Genomic DNA, 19576 nt, shown 5'->3' on the forward strand with positions numbered 1-19576 from the left:
TGGTCCAAACCATTGCGCAACGTCAGCAAATTGTTAAAATTTAAAAATCGATAGTATGAAATAAATGAAATATCGAAAATATCGAACATCGAAGTGTATGATAACAAAGTTGAAGTGATAAGATATTTTGAATCGAAGATCAAAAGGATACACGATATACACAGTTCATTTCATTATTTCTGATGAAAAAATAATGAGCTCTAATTAAATAAAATCGGTTTTACACAAGAGAATCATTTCAAACTTTACAATCTACAAAAATGTTGGCAAAAATATTCTCCACCGCCGCATCAGGTAACCATTTTCAATACATTCGCTTACTCAGTATCTCAAGATTCATACTTTGTAGTTCAAACGATTTTATTCAATTTATTGCACGACTTTGTTCAGGTATCGTGAAAAATAGACAATTGGTTCCGCCAGTTTATCACATGGTGTCAAGAAATGGTGGAAATTATGTGTTAGTGCATCCGTATAGAGAAAAATCCATCTCCGAACTTACAGATCATTATGTGGATAGCGTATTCTTGTTGGATGTTTTCAGAGGTACGTTATAGGTTATCTTTCATTTACGATTCGGTATCTGTATCGTGATCTCTTCTTACCGCTTTGTGTAGGTCTGCTTACTTCTGTATCGTATGTATTCAAAGAACCAGCTACCATAAACTATCCATTTGAAAAAGGGCCGCTGTCTCCTCGTTTCAGAGGTGAGCATGCCCTGCGTCGATATCCTTCCGGCGAAGAAAGGTGTATTGCGTGTAAATTATGCGAAGCTATATGCCCAGCTCAGGTATAGACATTTTCTCCAACACTTGATCGAATACGATTGTATAAATACACGATCAATTTCGTGTAATTTTAGGCCATCACCATCGAGGCCGAAGAAAGAGAAGATGGTAGTCGAAGAACTACCAGATATGATATCGACATGACCAAATGTATATATTGCGGATTTTGTCAGGAAGCTTGTCCCGTAGATGCAATTGTCGAAGTACGTCAATCATCAATTTGGTTTCTAGTTTTCCATTTGATATTCATTTTTAACGTATGTAATTTTCATGTAATTTAGGGTCCGAATTTCGAATATTCGACGGAAACCAGAGAGGAGTTATTATACAATAAAGAAAAATTACTCACCAATGGGGATAAATGGGAGTGTGAAATTGCTTCCAATATTCATGCCGATCATTTATACAGATGAATATTGTGCATCATTTTTCGTAGATGTGTCATTTAAAAATGAAACTATTTCGCTTGTTATTTCTTCTACTTTCTGTACATAAATATAAAATAATAACACAAAAAATTAATTGAAATTAATGAAAATCTCTCGATTCATGTTGTGATTCTTGTGGCGAACATGCGTTTAGTTATTTCTTCAGATTAAAATCTGAGCCTGCATAGGAGTTTAAGTACAAATCGCTGGGCTTCAATAAAACATTTTATTGATTGATTAATATGTACAAAGTTACAATTAAATTAATGTTATTAGCGGAGAAATGAATAACAACGAAAAAACATCGGCATCGTGCAATTTGTTTTTTTCTTTTTGATTTAAAAGTAATCGTTGCTTAAGTTCACGCCAGTTCTCGATCAATACACAGTAATAAGTGCACTGTTTAAAATTGAAGAAGTCTCAAATTTAATACGCGTAGTACCTAGTACCTCTACCTACATATAATAAATAAAATTAAAGCAGCACATTGAATTACCAACTCATATTTATATAGGTAACGAACAGTGACACTTTTTCAATTATTATCCATAAACTAAAAAGTATACAAGAAAGTTAATTGAACTAAACAAACTAATGTTTAAAAAAATGACTATTCTTTCAATCGTACGAAAAGTTTTTGTAGTTATCAATTACGGATAGAAAAGTGATGTGTTCGTTTAGAAATGTAAAAGATAAAAAAAATAAGTACCTAACTACTTACAATTTGTTCTATCATATTGGAAAATGAATATAAATGAAGAAAGCAAGAAAAAAATTATCAATTAATACGTTGAATGGAACTAGTTTTGGCTATGAAGTGATATTTGGCTACTATGAGGAAAATAAAAGCTCTACGTACATAGCGATTTCAATTTTTTACAAGCTAGAAAAATTATTATCTTATGGGTATCGCCTATCACTTTATCTTATGCAAATTTTCGTCGTTTGTACAGGGTGTTCCAGAATAACCTTTCACTTTTGTTTTATTAGTAGCTCTGAGAGAAAAATGGTTACGGAAATTTTTTTATAACCAAAATGAAGTAGAAATGTGCCGTTTTTAGACCATATATTTGAGTTTTCATTATAAATTAAGTTTTAAAAATTATTCCACCAAGATGTTTTCCATCATTTTTGACACAATCGACCAAACGTTTTTTAAAATTATTGAACACTTTGTTGAGCATTTCTCTTCTAATCAGTCTTGATTCACGAATAATATTATCTAGGAGCTGTTTCAGAGTCCTAGGATCATCTTGATATACTTTTGACTTGAGGTAACCCCATAAAAAAAAATCACATGCTGAAAAATCAGGGGATCGAGGTGGCCATGAAATTTCTGTGTTCAGCGAAATTATTCGATGACCAAAATGCTCACGCAATAAAGAAATCGTGTCCGTTGCGGAATGACAGGTAGCGCCATCCTGTTGGAACCAAGTAACTCTATACTTGTGTCTGCGTTTCAATTCAGGAATGAGAAACTCGTTTAACATTTTGCGATACCTCTCATCGTTCACCGTTTCATCAAACACATACGGTCCCACTATACCGAATTTAGCCACGCCCATCCAAACAGTCAACTTAGCGGAGTGTAGAGGTTTCTCGTGTATTATCATCGGATTCTCTGTCGACCAGTAGCGCATATTTTGTTTATTCACATCACCGTTTAGATAAAAATGAGCTTCATCAGTAAAGAGTAACGAGTTCAATGGAATCTCACCAGTATCAATTCTTGTAAGCATATCCTCGGCAAATGATTTTCTTCTCACAAAATCAGTTTTTTGTAACTTTTGAATGATTAAAATCTTATATGGATGGAAACTGAGGTCTTCAGATAAAATTCGTTGCAGAGAAGTTGGTTTGATTTTTAAATTTAACGCTCGTTTACGTATTGAAGTGGTAGGGGTAGTCTGTACTGAATGCCTTACTCGGTCCGTTGTTTCTGGCGTTCTTACTGATCTTTTCCGACCTGTAGGCTTATTTTTACAAGCATGAGCGGTTTTCTCGAAGTTTTTTACCCATAATTTCACTGTTGGCCTCGATGGCACTTCACTTTTACCGGTAAGTTTAAAATGTTTGCGGAAGGCACGAATTGCACTAATGTAAGAGTCATTATTTTTGAAAAAGGCCTTTACAATAAAAGCGCGCTGCACAGCCGTCCACTTCTCCATGGTAAAAAATTAATACTGAAACATAATTCGGCATGTGTTGGCTACCTGGAACCGCTTTTACCATTCCCCTAACACCATTTGAACGCAGATCAGTGCTCACCAAAATGTGAAAGGTTATTCTGGAACACCCTGTACCTACTTAAAACGGTTGGAAATTGAATTAAATGACTAAATTAATATGGTATTATATGTTTAAAACTTTAAATAATAACATCGATTGAAATATTTATGATATATTAATTATGTATAAATGTATAGAAAAAGAAATTAAATAAAAAATAGGGCATAGGGCTACTAAGGGCTTACGTCACGACGTCCCGCGTCCGTAGAAGGTTTGAATACGCTTCGGTGTTTTTTTGCATAGAGGGCGTGTTTTGCTGGAAATTTTAATTTTCCATCTTCAACTTGAACTTTCAACTTTTTCAACGATTGCTTCTGTCATCTTTATTTACGTGTATTTTTTGTTTTTGATAACAATTTTAGGTGAATCTATGTCGATAAAAAAATATTCGCAAGTCGTACTGAATGAAACGTAATAGTTTAACATATCATTGTGAAAGTTAAATTCAGGTTTAGAAGTGTTTTTCAAGTGTGGTGATATCGAATTTCATAAAGATTATGCTTATTTAATGTAAAATAATGGAAGAATACACTTCAGACATATCTGTTCTCGATGTCTATGAAATAGCTTCAGCGATCGGCAAAGAATTTGAAAAAATAATTGACGTCTGTGGCGCAGATACTGTTACCAATTTGATGCCCAGAGTTATCAATGCCCTGGAACATTTAGAATCTTTAGCTACTAAAAATGAACGCGAAAATGCGATCTTGGAAGATTTAAAAAACAGGATAGTTAAACTTGAAAATGACAAACATGTGCGAGCTGAAGATCGCTTAAAATTTGAAAAAGTTCGTATTATTATTGTTCCATTTACGTTGTTTGATCAATGTTTTGTTTACTAACTTGTATGATTGTATCTTGATCATAGGAACTTGAACAAATTGAAGAAGATTGGCGAAAAGAATCCAACCATTTATTAGCAGTAATTGCTAAACTTCAAGAAGAAAATAAAAGACTGGCATCTATTGTAGCAAATGAAAGTTATTTCGAACAAGGTATGAGTACATTTTAAACAATGGGTCGCATATGCTTGCATATGTATTATTATTCATTCTAATTCATTTTTACAGAGAGTTCGAGTAATTCTGAAGAAGACGTGAATGTAGTGAATCAACTCCAACATCAGCTAGATCTTCTTCGAGATAAGGTTAAAGTTCAGAATGTAGAATTGAATGCTAAAAATAGTGAGATAGAAAATGTGAGTTGAATTATGGCAATGGAGTTATTGTTGTTTTTTAAAATCAAAATTTCCATGTGTTTTTTTATTCATTTTACAGCTTGAAAGTCGAATAGAAACACTCAACACTACAATTGTTGATCTGAGAAAAAAACAAAAGATACATGTGTCTCAAATTCACGGATTCGTCGAAGAAAGAGCCAAATTATTGATTGAAATTCAAGATCAAAGAAGAGAAATTGTCCTCTTACACCAAAGATTAGGAATAGTTCAGAAAGAAAACGAAGATTTAGCGAAATCCAATGTGAGTTCATGAATGAACAAAAGTTCGTATTTAATGCTGATTTTTATCGTGATGCATATCTGAAACTTTGTTGTTTTAAGGTTGAAGTGCCTGATTTAACAAATAAGGTTTTGTACGACGTTGATGATCCCAACCGACCACGTTTTACCATTGCTGAGCTGAAAGAAATTCTTCACGAAAGGAATGAATTGAAAGCTAAATTAAATGAAGTTCAAGATGAATTAGCTCTTTATAGACCTGATGCCAGTATAGATACGTAAGTATTTATGATTTTTATTCTATCTATTCGTATATTAATTCATGATTAAGGTTATGCATGGCTGGAATGTTGTGCGTTATAATACGCGCGATGCTTGAATCTACGGTAGCCATTTCATATGGGATGAATTTCTATCGGTTAATTCATTAATTTACACTGTACAGTAGTAGTTTTTAATCAGTTTTTTGATCTAGTTGTAGTCTAATTTTATTTATGTAGGCATTTCTTGATAATTTTATGGTACAAAGTTCAGAAAATTCAGTTTAGTTCATTTTTAGATTTTTTCCACATCTTGACAAAAGTAATAATTTGGTTCTTTATTTATTGCATTTTTCGCATTTATTCAGCGTCTTATCATCTCGAATGCTTTATTTAATTTGCTTCTAAATGGCTTGTGTTTTGTTTTCTTTTACTCGGGCACCGCTTTGTCATTTGTTTGAATTAAAAATATGAATGGTATGCGGTACGTTATGCTGGTTTAACTTTCTGAATAGCCAGGAAGATGGAGATATTGAGCCCGAATACATCAACGAACGAGCAGGACGGGCTGACATTTATTTGGCATTGCGCTTTCCCGACCATACGAATAAGAAAATCGAAAATCACCAGCAATGTATCCCCTCTTTCTTCCCGACAAATGTCACAAGTGTAATTAGTACCAAGTAAGTTTGAAAACATACATGCATGTGAATGTATAGCGAATGGAGCGAATTGTTTGCTTTTGAGTTCGAATGGTAGAATTGTATGTAAATCGTGATGCTGTAATACCCTGATTGTAGGCTATTAGTTTTAATATATAAAAGAAGTATAATGTAGAATTCTTTAGTCTTTTCAGAAGTATTGTTAGATAAATTCGAATCTCATTGCAGAATCTAATTCTTTCATTTTTATTATGTGCTAAGCTTTCTTTATTTTATAATATTCTTCATAAAATTACCAATTGGGAAATCACACTTATAACAGTAAAATAAATTTGAGCTTGCACTTTCTTCATGATTCAATCATTTGCTGAAAATAGCATTCCATTATATCGTAATCATTCACAGCTATGCAGCTCATTCATACAAATGATTTTCATTTATAAACACGGCATTATATTTATTTAATTACCCGTACATTGTTGATGTATTTTTATTATTACTACTACCTATAATGGCGTGCGTTGTTCAAAATTCATGCTAATTTGGCGATAGAACTGAAATACTCGTAAGTTTCGTGTACAGCTTTCTGAAAATATTTTTATCGCTTTCGCTTTTTTAGCAGAGTAAAATTCTGTGCCAAAACTATGGTTGTGCTGAGAAATATCACAAAATACAATTGAAAAAATAGATTACTTACTCGTAGTCGTACTAAGTGTAGGCTATTTATTGGGCTTTTACAAGTTCAAATTATGACTCATGTAAAATTGAACTTTTTGTTGTTCGTATAAAAATGTGTACATTATTAACAATTCGTATAACTGTTTGTGGTTCTGACTTCTGTTCAAAATACATATATACATAATTATGTACAATATGATATTAAAAAGGGTTAAAAATCAGTATAATCATCATTCTGTGGTGAAACTGGAAGGGTGTTTTTGGTACGGTGTAGGGAATAAGGTGTTTATTGGCTTATATGAATCATCTTCATCTGCGAATCCTGGCTTAAAGATACATTCTCAATGTAAGAATGTTGGTGTTCATTTTCAAGTGGAATATTCTGTATGTCGTTTCTTTAATTAGTTTATAAATTTCTATTTGTGTTTTTTTCTCATTCAGATCCGAGGTGGCGACTGAAGTTGATTTTGGCGATGACGATTTGCCTGTTCAAGGACCATTACCGCTAGAACCTGATGACGCACCTTGGAAAAAATCTGAATCTGGTATTAGAAAATTGTAAGTTTTCATACATCTATTATCTTTCAACAATTTCATTTTTTGTATACTTAAGTAAATACGATTTTTTTTTTTTAGATTTCGAAAAATATTTATTGAACAATCTGTTAATCCAGTCAAAAGAGTATCAATTCCTATATTTTCTTCTAAAACTTCGTCATCTTCGTCTCCCTCAACATCAATCGTTTAACGGGAAATATTTCTACGTGCCATCATATACCTATATTTTATATTTTCACAAAAAATATTACTAGTACTACATATATTTAGTTTTAAGTTTCAATTTCGTGAATTTTTATATTTTTATCAAAGTACTTACTTACTTCAAAGCGGCATTTTAATGATTATTCTTATGTAAGTACAATAATTTTTTGTGTATTTTTTAAAACTTTCTTTTCTCTCAAATTTTTACCAGCGTTCGATTTTGAAAGATTAATTTAACTGAAAACTTGGTGAAGTTTTCTTTGAAAAATCAAAAAAATTATCGTTACTTATTTGAAAATAGGTAATTATTATTATTGAACGCTGAAAGAAAAGAAAGAAGTAATAACAATGTGATTTTGATTATAATTATAATCCATTAAAAAAAATTACATTGCGAAATGTGATTCTGAAAACTAACGAATAATGGATGGAACTGCTTAAAGGTTATTGTAATATTCCTTTATTAATACTCGTTATACTTAATGAATCAAATGTCGCGTAATTTAACGAAAACTTTAACTAAATAGACTGCAACATTTTTATATTTTTACGAAACACTATTTATTTTATTGCTACGTGACGAATTATTTCCATTATTTTATATTAAGTATGTGTAAATATGTCTTCCTCAACTTCGTGAAATACGATCGGCTTTGTGTAAGTTGAAACTTTTATTTTTGAAACAAAAGAAGTTCAAAAGGTATGAGCTGTTAATGCAAGCTTTTGATAAACCCATTTCGCTGGTCAATTAATTTTTATTCAATTTTTGCTTTTTTATTCCTCGCATTTGTAATAGCTGCGCTGCACGTTACAATTTTTTTTTTGTTGCTTAAAAATGTTACAATGTTACCATTAATAATTTTTTTTTTTTCGAAAAAAATACTTTAATTACCGCAGTTAGTCGCGAATGTGATATTTAATGTATTTTAATGTTGAAGTTTTACCTCGTGTAAAATTAAGAATAAATGTTCGTACTTGATTGAATTTTATGTTTCATAATTCGTATTTTTTCAACGAATAGAAAGGAGTTAGATGAAAGGTATCTTCTGGATGATTATATATTCAGATTTGTAGAAAGAAAGAGCTTTCAACGCTATTCACCCGAGTAACGAATAACGAAACTATTCTTATCTCGTCGAAATTTATCCTGGATTTTTGACTTGGTAAATGTTAAGAATATTCTATTCTTTGCTGAAATTAAATTCTTTCTTCTTTAAAGACAATGAGGCCAACCGGCGTTCAATTTACGTTGCAAAATAAAAGGAAGAACGTACGTGCAAAATTAAAGAGGTGTTAGGTTCATAACAAGAGTACACATAGACAGCGAGTAAGTATCTTGTCAAATAAAGTACATCGCAGAGAGAATCGCTAACTCGGTACGAAGTACGAGAAGTAAAGGGGGCATGGTATCGTCAACTCCCTTGGTCCCAGATCTCATAACAAGTGCGTCCGATTCGATTACTTTAATAGAACAATCACGGTCTAGCGCCTTCGTTTGTTCACTCGAACCCACCGTTTCGTCTATACATTTACCGCATCTTTTATTTCCTACCGAGCTTTTTAATTTTTAAAAGATGTAGCCCCGCGTAATTTTACCCATCGAAAATCCGAGTTGGTACACTACACACCTATGTCTAAGTACACGTTCCACGTTGTTCAAAATTTATCCGAGTACAAAGCTTTTGATGCTAGGTACGTAATCTATGTACGTATGGTACTTGAAATTTACTATATTAAGGTTAACTTTCAAAGCTCGGATTGGAAGTTTGAATTCAGCAGTTGTAGTTACCTTTGTACTCGAATTTCTAGTTCCGAAGGGTGAAAATCACAGTTGAGACGTAGCTTTAAAGTTGGATACCTATCTGTTAGGTACCTTACCTATAATATATTTTCCAGATGTCCGAATTCGTTTGCTGTTACACTGCTCTGTACCATGTACCGTGTTGGAAACTTTGCCATGGTGTCGTGCTTTTAGTAGACTAGTTTGTGGTCTTAATGCTAAACGGACCTTTTAAAGAATTTTATTGATTATAGAGTAGAGTTCCAGTTTTTAAAACCGTCATAAAGTAGCATTGAACAAAGTAAAAGTGTGAATTGAGAACATTGAAATCACCCAATCACATTGATTGATCTATCGAATTGACAGATTTTCACACGAACTCTTCTGTTAGTAGCCAAGTACCTACATATAATTGGTTACGCTGTTGGAGGGGAGGGGGGAGGGAGGATAAATGTATTTACATAATATGTACTTACCTATTGTATGTATATGTATAGTAATCATAAGCTCGAATATTTGAATGAATAAAATGGTTAAAACTGTCCTCACCTGACCTTACGTACTTACCTGCTGCGTAACAATTGCGCACCTAGCAGACCTAAACTGGGTAAATATAGGTTTAAAAAAAGAAAAAAAATTGAAAACATCAAAGAAGACAACACTTACCTAATTTTCGAGACTCGTTTGTTTAAATGTTTATTTATGAGTAGGTAATGAAAACTCTCTTACATTTTTCGCCTTTGTACACCACCTTCGGGGGCGAAAACCTCCTGGTTCATGCAGTTAGGTAATAGATGAACCGAATCCGCACAAATGTCACGGTTCGCGTTTAAAAGATAAATAAAATAACACGCGGCACACCGCTTATGGTAATGTTATCAGGCTTCGCGTTCTTTTTCTTTCATTGTATTCGTTTTTTTAAATGGGAAATTTTAAGAGGTCGGGAAGTCCGGGGAGAGACTTTTAATATGTCCCCTTGATTTTTATTTAGCTTATCTCGAAGAACAGAAACGTCGGACTGCGTACATTGGGGTGTTGGTGTTCGCTTTTGTCGTTTGTAGATACGAAAAACAGCGCGAGTCTTGTTTGCCCTTCTTCCCTTTAGATGCGAGTACGAGGGGATAAACTTATTCAGGCACATCTTTGATAAGGTCGGTGAAGTTCGTCTTCATGGCAGGGTGATCTCAGTACGGGATTTATCTGGTACCGGTACGACTCCCGAGAGATAGGTCTTATGTTCAATAAAGCCATGTCTTCCTCTTCTCCAGTACACTATTCGTTCGGTCTTTCTCTTTCTGTTTTCGATCATCTCATCTTTTACATCAACACGGTTACTGTAGCGTAATCTTGCACCTACCTATGAAAGGAATAAGGAAGCGGGTTGAATTTTTCAATGAAAAGTTTGAGACAATCGTAACTTTTTGGTGAATTAATATTTATATTTATGAATTTAATTGACTGATGAAATCATAAACGAAGAATTGTTTAAACCTGAAAAACTAAATCTATATATGTACCAGCACACAATGGAACTATATCTTTGAAACGAAACACACTTCCGGCTTGTAACTTTTTTTTTTCAAAATTAAACCTAATAAATTGTTAAAATGTTAAATGCCTACATCTTTGTTCAAAAATAAAATACTCGTAATTCATCTAGAGCTACTTAGGTACCTACCAATAATATAGTGTTTAGAATGAAATTTGAAGAAAGGATAACCTACCTGCGAAAAGTACAGGGTGCCCAGAAATATCGGGTACCCCTAAAAAAGTTTTCTGCTAAATACTTCGGTTGGTCACAGTGAATGATAATAATGATAGCACATGATTGGTTGTTGGACTGGAGAGATAACATTCCACCAATCATATGCATCTATTTCACGTTGCCAACCTATATTTTTAATGAAAAACTTTCTTTGGGGTACCCGATATTTCTGGGCACCCTGTAATGATTGCAATGTTCACTACCAAATCTTGTGAATATCGTCATTTTGTAAATAATGTTGGTCTTATCTTGATGAGCAACCGGTGATAAGCCCTGAGCAAATGCACCGGATGTCCCACAAAATTTTTAACACAAATCTAATTTATTGAAAAGCCAGAGGAACAGCTTTTGCTGATCCTCCCCCCCCCTAGGTTCTGAATCCTCTTTTCAAATCTTATAACCTTGAGATAGGTTGTGGAGATTGTGGGTCCTGGCTATAGGGATGAAAGATGCGGCACTTTCTAGGCAATACCGAATAACACCAGGAATCGCCGGAATCGGTAGTGGGATCATTTGCACTCATCTAAGGGGTTGAGCGGACAACCTGTGTCGTGGTCCCACCTTCGCCTGCATCTAGGATCAAAGTTATAAACGTGTAAATATAATTTAAAAATAGACGAACATATTGCCTACTTTTAAAACCGAAGGGGAAAATAGATAATTATGTGTACCTATGTATTTGTAGTACGGTAGGTAGGTTAGGTTATAGTAGGTAGCGAAAAATTAATGATCTTAATTTTTCAATCATGAGAAGCACCTTGATAAAATCTCGTGAAGCAATGGGGAAAGAGGGTAAAGGTGAAAATTTGTCCCCTGCTTCAATTTCCCGGAGAAACTGACAAAATAAAGAGCCTATATCTACGAACTTACCATGCTGATGTCAAACTTTCAAAAATGGAATATTGTTCAGAATTTCATTTTGGAAAACATATAGCTACCTAGGTCTTGTGAACATTTTTAAAAAATTGTGAAATGAAAAAAAACAAGGTTTTGAAAAACAAAAATAGGTAGGTACCTAAAGTTCTTGAAAAATTTGCATTCGTATTAGCCAGGGTTGTTGCGGATCACGAAAATTTGATCCGAATCACGGATCACGAATCATTGAGAAATTTGTGATCCGGATCACGGATCAAAGATCTCCCGGGAAATTGTGATCCGGATCACGAATCACGAATCGCTCCAGAAAAAAATGATCCGGATCAAGTTTTACGGATCATTTCAAGGAAATTGTATTAAGTATAGGGTACTAAATTGTTTTTTTTTTTAAAAATTAAAGTGTGAACAAAAACGTTAAAAACGAAGTAGTCTCCATTTTATTTTCAAAAAATTGCAATAACACATTATACAGGGGTGGAAAAAGTCAGCCTCATCTTGCAAATTTCAGAAATTGAAATATGAAATTTTCACATTTCAAAAAGTTTTAGTTTTTTGTCAATAAATCAAAAACTAAGTAAGCATCCTAGAAAAAAACTAATGGCATTATGTCGATTGGAAATTTAATTCTGTACAATTTTGGTCATGTGTAATTTTTTCGTAGGACGCTTACTTTCGCCTCCAGATCGATTTTTATGAAACACAGTTTGCAAATTTTTCAAAAAATAATTTCAAAAAGATTAGTTTTTTGTCAAAAAATCAAAAACTAAGCATCCTAGCGAAAACCCAATTATTCGTTATCATTAAATTGAGTTCAACTCATTAATTTTTAATAAAATCGAATTTTCAAAGCAAAAACATGCAGCAATGCAGCATTTACTGGTGAAAAAAAATGATCCGTGAAAAAATGATCTGCGGAAAATTTTGAATCGGATCATAGATCACGAATCGTTGTGGTATATAATGATCCGGATCACGTAATGATCCGGATCACAACGACCCTGGTATTAGCCCAGTCTTCCAGCATATTTCTCGAGATCTACAAGAAATCCAGGCCCAGCGCTAATTTCCCCCTTGGTCCTGTCCTTTCTGCGACTCCAGACATTGAAATCGAGCTTTACGTATCAAGTAATAATACCTAAATAATAGGTAATTATTTTTTTTCATATACCTACAGTTTGAAGCTTCGACTACACAAATGTTGTTTCCTACCAAAAGTAGGTAATTCACATTTTCAAGACGTCTAAAGTAGGCAAAACATATGTATACCCTTTTGTTTGCGTGTGTGTTTGTGTTTTTTAAAATAAAAATATCAAGTTTAATAAGCTCTAAAACTTTTTGAATTGTAAAATTTGAAACACCTATTCAAAAACTTTACAATTTTTTATAATATAGGTAATCAGTCTTGAAATTTGAAATGATGACTTTGAAAGTCAATTATTCCTAAAAATATGAGGTTTTGCCCGCATAGAAAACTTTGCATTCGTTTTTCAGTTTCAGAATAATTCTTCAAATTAATTTTTGGAACTTCTGAAATGCTTTTCAACCATTCAAGGCTCCATGTTTTACCAGTAGAGAGAGTGAATGTCCTTTCGAGATTTTCAGCATTTTATAGCAGGATTGTCAAAAGTCGAAAAAGAATTTCTTTTCATGCGAGTACTCACCAACTCCTTCAAAGCCGAGATTAGGCCAGCATTCATACGCGAAGCACTTTGTATGATTGTATAAGATCAGAAGTACTAATTACCTATTAACTCGATGAATATTCATACAGCTGGCTAACTTCATCTTCAATTTCAGCGGTGAAAAAAATACCCAATGTAATCCCCCCCCCGCGGCCCCCGCCATACCTATGTAGGTACCTACTTACTTGAGTATTTTCAGTCAATTTCGTGTTGAAAAGGTATCTTTTGAATATGAAACTTCGAAAGAGACAACAAATCGAAGAAGCTCGTTGATACATCGCGTTGAGTAATTCAAAAAAAATTTCACGCGCGAATTTCTTATCTTGTATGGTTTTTTTGTTCTTGTTTTTATTTCATCTTCATTACAACTTGAATAAAACTTTGTTGAAAAAACTTTGGAAATTTTAATTTTACTTTTTTCCTCCGTTTTAGTTAACATTTCCCTTGATTTAGACAACTACAGCAACAGGCATAAATATGTTACCCAACAGCAATTAAGATAAAATGTTAAATAAATTGAGCTAAAGTTCATGCTAGTTTAACTAGAAGTTGATGTAATTTAGCCAAACATTAAAAGGGTATAATTTACAAAGTTGATAATGTAATATGTGAGCTTTCGAGTAACAATGTGTACACAAAGTTGAGACTCGCGTATGAATAAAGATGGCACCTTTTTTGCTCCCCAGCGTTTATACACAGTTAAATGTGATATCACATCGGATCAACTTTCGATGAAATTCTAATTATTTTAGTACCTAAGTATAATTTTGTCTTTTCTATTCTCATTTGTTTATAAAGCACAAAGACATTGCTCTTTTTTTTCACAGAAAAATGTTTCCATCACGTTAAAATATTCATTTGGATTCTATGTTTTTCTAGCATCGCTATCAACATGAAAAAAATCCAACAGTGACACTTGCCCTATAAAAAGATAAATGCAAGAGAATTTTTTTTACACAGGTAGGCAGACCTAGTTACATTTCTTTTATAAAGAAAGAGAGAGAAAAAAGTTGAGTCCATATTTATGGAACACTGGAGACTGCGAGAAAAAAATGACAATGGATGAAGAAAAAAAGGGGGAACTATTTCGTACTTCAGATAGGGTAGACGGGGAAAATCTATGCATATAGATTGCTTATTTTCCGGGCAGATTCAACAGGGTTGAAAAACATTCCCCGTCTTCACTCTTCGATACCAACCACGCGCTTTTTTTTCGTCGAAGATAATCTATCCTTTCTTCTTTGAAACGAATTTTTGAGTCTTCTTTCTTTTTCTTTCTTTCTTTCTTTTTTCTTTTTGCTTCTTTTTACGTTCCGTATTTCTTTCTCTTTATATATATATTTTTTCACCCTTTTTTCTCTGCTCTGGAAAAAGTAATTTTTCTTTCTCATTTCAAATTATTGTATTCCGTTCTACAACACGATGTAGAAAAAAATTTAAATAAGCAACGGAGCTGAAATGCAAAATATTTGTCGAACGTAAATTTTTTCATTCATTTAAATTACTTAACAATTTTACATTTATCATTTTATTTTTGAGAAATTCCCCACCTACTTACCGGTAAACTTATATTCGTGATTAGCTGATTATCCTACAAAGTTGCGAAAAATTACCTTCGATTATTTTATCGAGTAAGTAGGTAGTTATAATAAAGATTAAATTTCAAAGCAATGAAATTAGAATAAATAATATAGGTAGGCATTATTATGATAAAAGGTACCTGCAGCTTGAGAATAGACCGAGACTTTGTGAATTCGCCTAATGTAAAAAAGAAAGTCAAGCAGATATTACATATGACTCACTCTGTGGCTTCGCCAGACACGACTTTTTGAACTTAATGTTAGTGAAAGGGGCCACTACTACGTACCAAAACACTAAATCGTTATAAAAGAGGATTGTGAAAACTCAGCGAAACGTTGTTTAACGCCATACAGACTGACTTTTTGTTGCGATTATGGCCAATACATTTTCGACAAAAGAATTATCAATGAAAAGTAAATCAGTGGCAGTCACTCATATCTAACGAAAGTATCAGGTTAAATGAAGGAGCAATATTTTAGATATTTATCAACGTCAGGAACAGAACGTAAACGGGCAACAATATAATGCTCGTCGGTTTACATCTGATGTAAATATAACCGATATGAGGACGAGAACAGCACTACGACCGGCCTTTAAAACTGCTCCGCCGGGGAAAATACCCTTATCAGCGCGAGTTTCAGACCCTTTCCGGACTCCTCTGGGAACGATATTTTCAAACGGCGAACATGTAACTGAACCAACTTGCAGCAGCTTAGATCTGTTATCGCCGTTTTATGACCGAGTCTTTTACAATAATTATAAACTTATTACGGCCATTGTTACACTTTACAGCGTCCTTTTCTAACAACGCGTTTCTTGATAACCAGATTCCTAAAGCCAAAATTAAACTTTACCATCACTTTATGAAAATGAAAGAAAGGTTTTATTGTTTCACAGGTGTAAGGTTATAAGAAAAGGGCATTTTTCTTCGAAACAATTTATTGGTCGCGTGCGATTATTCAGAATACCTACCAACCTGTTAAAAGTATCTCTGCAGCCTATTAGAACTGAGTGAGGAGAATATACGATGGAAATGAACTGTGATGCAAGCATCGCGAGTTTTCCCAATCCTAACAGGGAACATAAAAAAAAAAACAATCGGCATTTCAATTAAAAGCAGTCAGACTTTTTCAAGAGAATTCAAAACCACTTTTTAGATTTTAGGTTCTACCGACCGCGTTGTCTAAAATTTGAGGATTATGCATTTAAAGTAAATGGTATTGCGTTTCAATTTTGGAATATTTTCTTATATACAATATTACGCGTTCATTCTGATACAGCATGTCTACCCAATCTTAAATACTTATTTATTATTTTTGAATATTTAGCAATTTTTCGATTTTTTTTCAAAAACGAAATTCCTTCTGAGTGGCCTTCAACTCAAAACTAAGGTCTCCATAAAACTCTTTCAAAATCTAACGAGTTTTTTCATTTTTTAATTATCATGTTTTTGAGACTGTAGAATTCCCTGTTCCTCAGTTAAGAACTGTATACTCGTAACTTCGAAAACATTTATACGTATTTACCAATCGATGCACCACACATCATCAGGGATTGACTTCCAATGCTTAATTGCAAATGAAAGGCAGGGGGGGTGTCTATATCTCACTCTACTTCATATAGAATATGATTTGAGGTTATCCTGAAAACCATTTGAAAAATTTGCCAAATTTCTCCTTTCATAGACCGTAGATGTGTAAAACTTAACTTAAATCAGGTATCTTTCAGTAAAACTGTTTCCAAGGTGTAAGTTCACCCCTATAGCTTAGTACCAATGTAGATTATGCAGGCAACATGTCATCTTGATCGACGATGAACACTTTCGACCACTCCGTCGTTGGCGAGTAGGTACCTACTACAATGGATTACACGTACTATTTATGTAAAATTTCGCAACTGGACATCCACTCACCAGACATCCTGTACAGGCATATCACATATTGCCTACAGTAACACCATGAATGAAACAGAGCGTCAATATTTCACCACAATATTTAAATCTGATAAACAAAACAAAAAAACGAGCACGGGTTAAGCTGAAGGGTTGCTGGACCTATAGACATGTGTGTCGCACCGACATCGACAGCGACAATCCCTTGAGAGCGAGGGGCATTCGCCAAACGCTAGGCGCTCACCTCTCTCGCGCCATCTTCAATACGCCGGAATATGCTCTCAAGTTCCGTTTAGTTTCAGATCAGCGGAGTCGTGCTTCCCTTGGAAAACACACAGAAATCAGAAATAAGTATATCTACTGTGTGTACGCAACGCACGTACACTCGTATACAGTACATACTCGTAGTATGTTATGCACATAGAACCTGCTATGCGAGTGTATGTGTATAGAGGATAGGGTGCCGCGCCAAACGGCGATAAAATCGCTTTGGCCGATACGTCAAATATCTGTGTCATTTGATTTTGATATACGGTTGTAAGCGTTCCCGCTTTGCGAAGTTACTTCGTTTAACTCGCACAATAACGCGTTGTAACAGTAATTTCGCTATATGTACGGCAGTAGTTTTCGTTTTCCATTTAATTCAAGGGGAGACTGTTGACGATGCAAATGTCGTTCATTTTTCGGAGAAATTTCGTATCGTTTGCAAAGGGTTTGATTGTGCGTTTACGTTTGTTTTTGAATGAGCCTCTGTGTAACGAAAATGCGGTTTTATTGAGATAAAATTGACGATTATAAAGGTTCGCTTGTCGGAGGGTCAAACAGTTTCACTGTATGTGCGAGAAATGTGGAAAACTTACCTATTGACTTTTGCTACCAACCGGTCGCCATCACCTATATTACTATAGATTGTTCGAATTTTCAAAAATCTAATCCCAAAAGAAAAATGGTTCAAAAAAGGTTTTGAAACCACATAGTTGTGTCTCAAAAATCTGAAGTCCATGACATACCTTTTTTGCTGAGTAACTTTAATGAACACGAATAAAATTTGTTTAAAAAAAAAAAAAACACAAATTTTGGAAAAACTGATCGTGAGGTTGAGTGTAAAATGCTTACTTTTTTCAGTATAGGTACCTATGTAATTATGAAGGTAAATGATGTAACATCATTACTCTTTAAAAAAATGAAGATAAAAATACCTATTGCCTACCTATTTGTGAAACTGAAGGGGGAAACGAAAATCAGTGTTGTGAAAACGAAATCTTTTCGTTTTGGTTTTTCATTTTGGTTTTTGTTTTTAGGAAAGCTGAATTTTTGTTAAGTTATGTTTTGTTTGGTTACTAAAAATAACGTTTTCGTTTTGTTTAACGTTTTTTTCTCTATTTATTATTTCCCTCAAATTTGGCAGATTTCTGTGATTTTAAAAGAAATTTTAGGAAAGAGCAACACTAAAACAATTTAAAACATGAGAAATAAATAAGCAGAAAATTGCAGATAATTTATCCCCTTTCCGAAAGTTTTTTTGTTTTCTTAGGATAGCTCGCAGAACCATTTTTCTGAATTTTTTGGCACCTATTTCTAATGTTTGAAAAAAAAAAATGAAATTCATTTTGTTTAGTGAAAAATATTGTTATAATATATTTATAAGGTTTTTGTTTAACGGTAGGGTATGCTTCTAAAAACCTAAAAAATAATTACCTATATTTTTTTTTGTTTTTCGTTTTTGATAAAATAACAAAAAACAAAAATTGATATTTTAATCACATACCTACGTATGATATTACTTACGTTAGCTCAAATGAGAACTAAAATTTCTAAGGAAAGTAAACACAAGAGAAATAATAAATTTTAGGTAACTAAGTACAGTTTTTTATTTGTAATAGCCTAGGTAAATATTTTAAGAATACTTAATAGCGCTCCCCAGAAAAAAATTTGGTATAAAATTTTGGTACTGATTCCTAACAGTCCCACGATTATAATCCACTTTTTTAAAATCAAAATGATTATATAGTTAGTTCGATGCAAAACGTTTATAAAATCGAATTCTACAACGGTTTTTTTCCTTAATGTTTCTTATGTATAGGAATAGTCATAAAAAATGGCATTTCCAGAATAAATTTTGGCGACGGAGTCAAATAACTTAGCAATAAATATTGTGCAAATACTCGTACAGTGAAATACTGATCATCAAAAAATAATATTCCTCTGAATCATAATTAATGTTTCAGAACAATTCGTCCGCGGTAATGTTCGAATTACGGCGATCCTAAATTTTCCATTGATACTTGATAGCATATGGGAAGTATACCGCAGCCTCAGAATTAGTATTGCATTAATAGAAACTACCTATGACACTTTGCCCTACAAGTCCTAAACGTAAATTACACAACTTAGATATACCTACCTACGTATTTATACCTACGCATATATAAAAAAATGATCGAATAGTAGACACATTAGATACTTATATGCGTACCTATTATGAGAATTTAGCAGTGTGCTGAGCCAAGTAGGTAGGTAGATATGTCACTTTTTTACCCCATCTGTGGGATTCTTGTCTTTCAAAGGCGACGCTGAAACAGATGTGAAAAATAGGAAAAAAATCTTGTACGAAGGGTTTTTTAATAGCCTAAAAGTTTTGTGGTTTTTTTTTTCAAGAACTTCGAATATAATAT

At 33.4% G+C, this 19576-nt stretch overlaps 2 protein-coding genes across 4 annotated transcripts; both read left to right on the forward strand.

Moving 5' to 3' along the window:
* Window positions 1–85: 85 nt before the first annotated feature.
* On the forward strand, window positions 86–1260 carry ND-23 (NADH dehydrogenase (ubiquinone) 23 kDa subunit). Its single transcript, XM_065345293.1, has 5 exons — window positions 86–294; window positions 391–546; window positions 618–790; window positions 863–991; window positions 1070–1260. The coding sequence occupies exons 1-5, from the start codon at window positions 261–263 to the stop codon at window positions 1199–1201; spliced, it is 624 nt and encodes a 207-aa protein (XP_065201365.1). The 5' UTR covers window positions 86–260; the 3' UTR covers window positions 1202–1260.
* A 2425-nt stretch (window positions 1261–3685) lies between these two features.
* Window positions 3686–8310, forward strand: Rilpl (Rab interacting lysosomal protein like). Of its 3 annotated transcripts, none has more exons than XR_010556286.1 (8): window positions 3686–4293; window positions 4374–4500; window positions 4576–4703; window positions 4783–4986; window positions 5067–5242; window positions 5744–5907; window positions 7006–7122; window positions 7201–7279. XR_010556286.1 is itself a non-coding variant. In XM_065345291.1 (8 exons), the coding sequence occupies exons 1-8, from the start codon at window positions 4024–4026 to the stop codon at window positions 7310–7312; spliced, it is 1302 nt and encodes a 433-aa protein (XP_065201363.1). In that variant the 5' UTR covers window positions 3689–4023; the 3' UTR covers window positions 7313–8310. The 3 variants fall into 3 exon arrangements, 2 of the variants coding, with proteins under 2 accessions (XP_065201363.1, XP_065201364.1); XM_065345291.1 differs by having other exon boundaries at window positions 3689–4293; window positions 5740–5907; window positions 7201–8310; XM_065345292.1 differs by lacking the exon at window positions 5744–5907 and having other exon boundaries at window positions 3696–4293; window positions 7201–8310.
* The last annotated feature ends 11266 nt before the right edge of the window (window positions 8311–19576 follow it).

Source organism: Planococcus citri, chromosome 1 (assembly GCF_950023065.1).
Source record: "Planococcus citri chromosome 1, ihPlaCitr1.1, whole genome shotgun sequence".
NCBI classification, from domain to species: Eukaryota; Metazoa; Arthropoda; class Insecta; order Hemiptera; family Pseudococcidae; genus Planococcus; species Planococcus citri.

Coding starts and splice junctions, on each gene's coding strand:
- Rilpl (XM_065345291.1), top strand. CDS start 4,024: ATGGAAGAATACACTTCAGACATATCTGTTCTCGATGTCTATGAAATA. Junction 5,908..7,005: donor ACAAGTGTAATTAGTACCAA/GTAAGTTTGAAA, acceptor TTTCTCATTCAG/ATCCGAGGTGGCGACTGAAG. Junction 7,123..7,200: donor GAATCTGGTATTAGAAAATT/GTAAGTTTTCAT, acceptor TTTTTTTTTTAG/ATTTCGAAAAATATTTATTG.
- ND-23 (XM_065345293.1), top strand. CDS start 261: ATGTTGGCAAAAATATTCTCCACCGCCGCATCAG. Junction 791..862: donor AAGCTATATGCCCAGCTCAG/GTATAGACATTT, acceptor GTGTAATTTTAG/GCCATCACCATCGAGGCCGA. Junction 992..1,069: donor CCGTAGATGCAATTGTCGAA/GTACGTCAATCA, acceptor CATGTAATTTAG/GGTCCGAATTTCGAATATTC.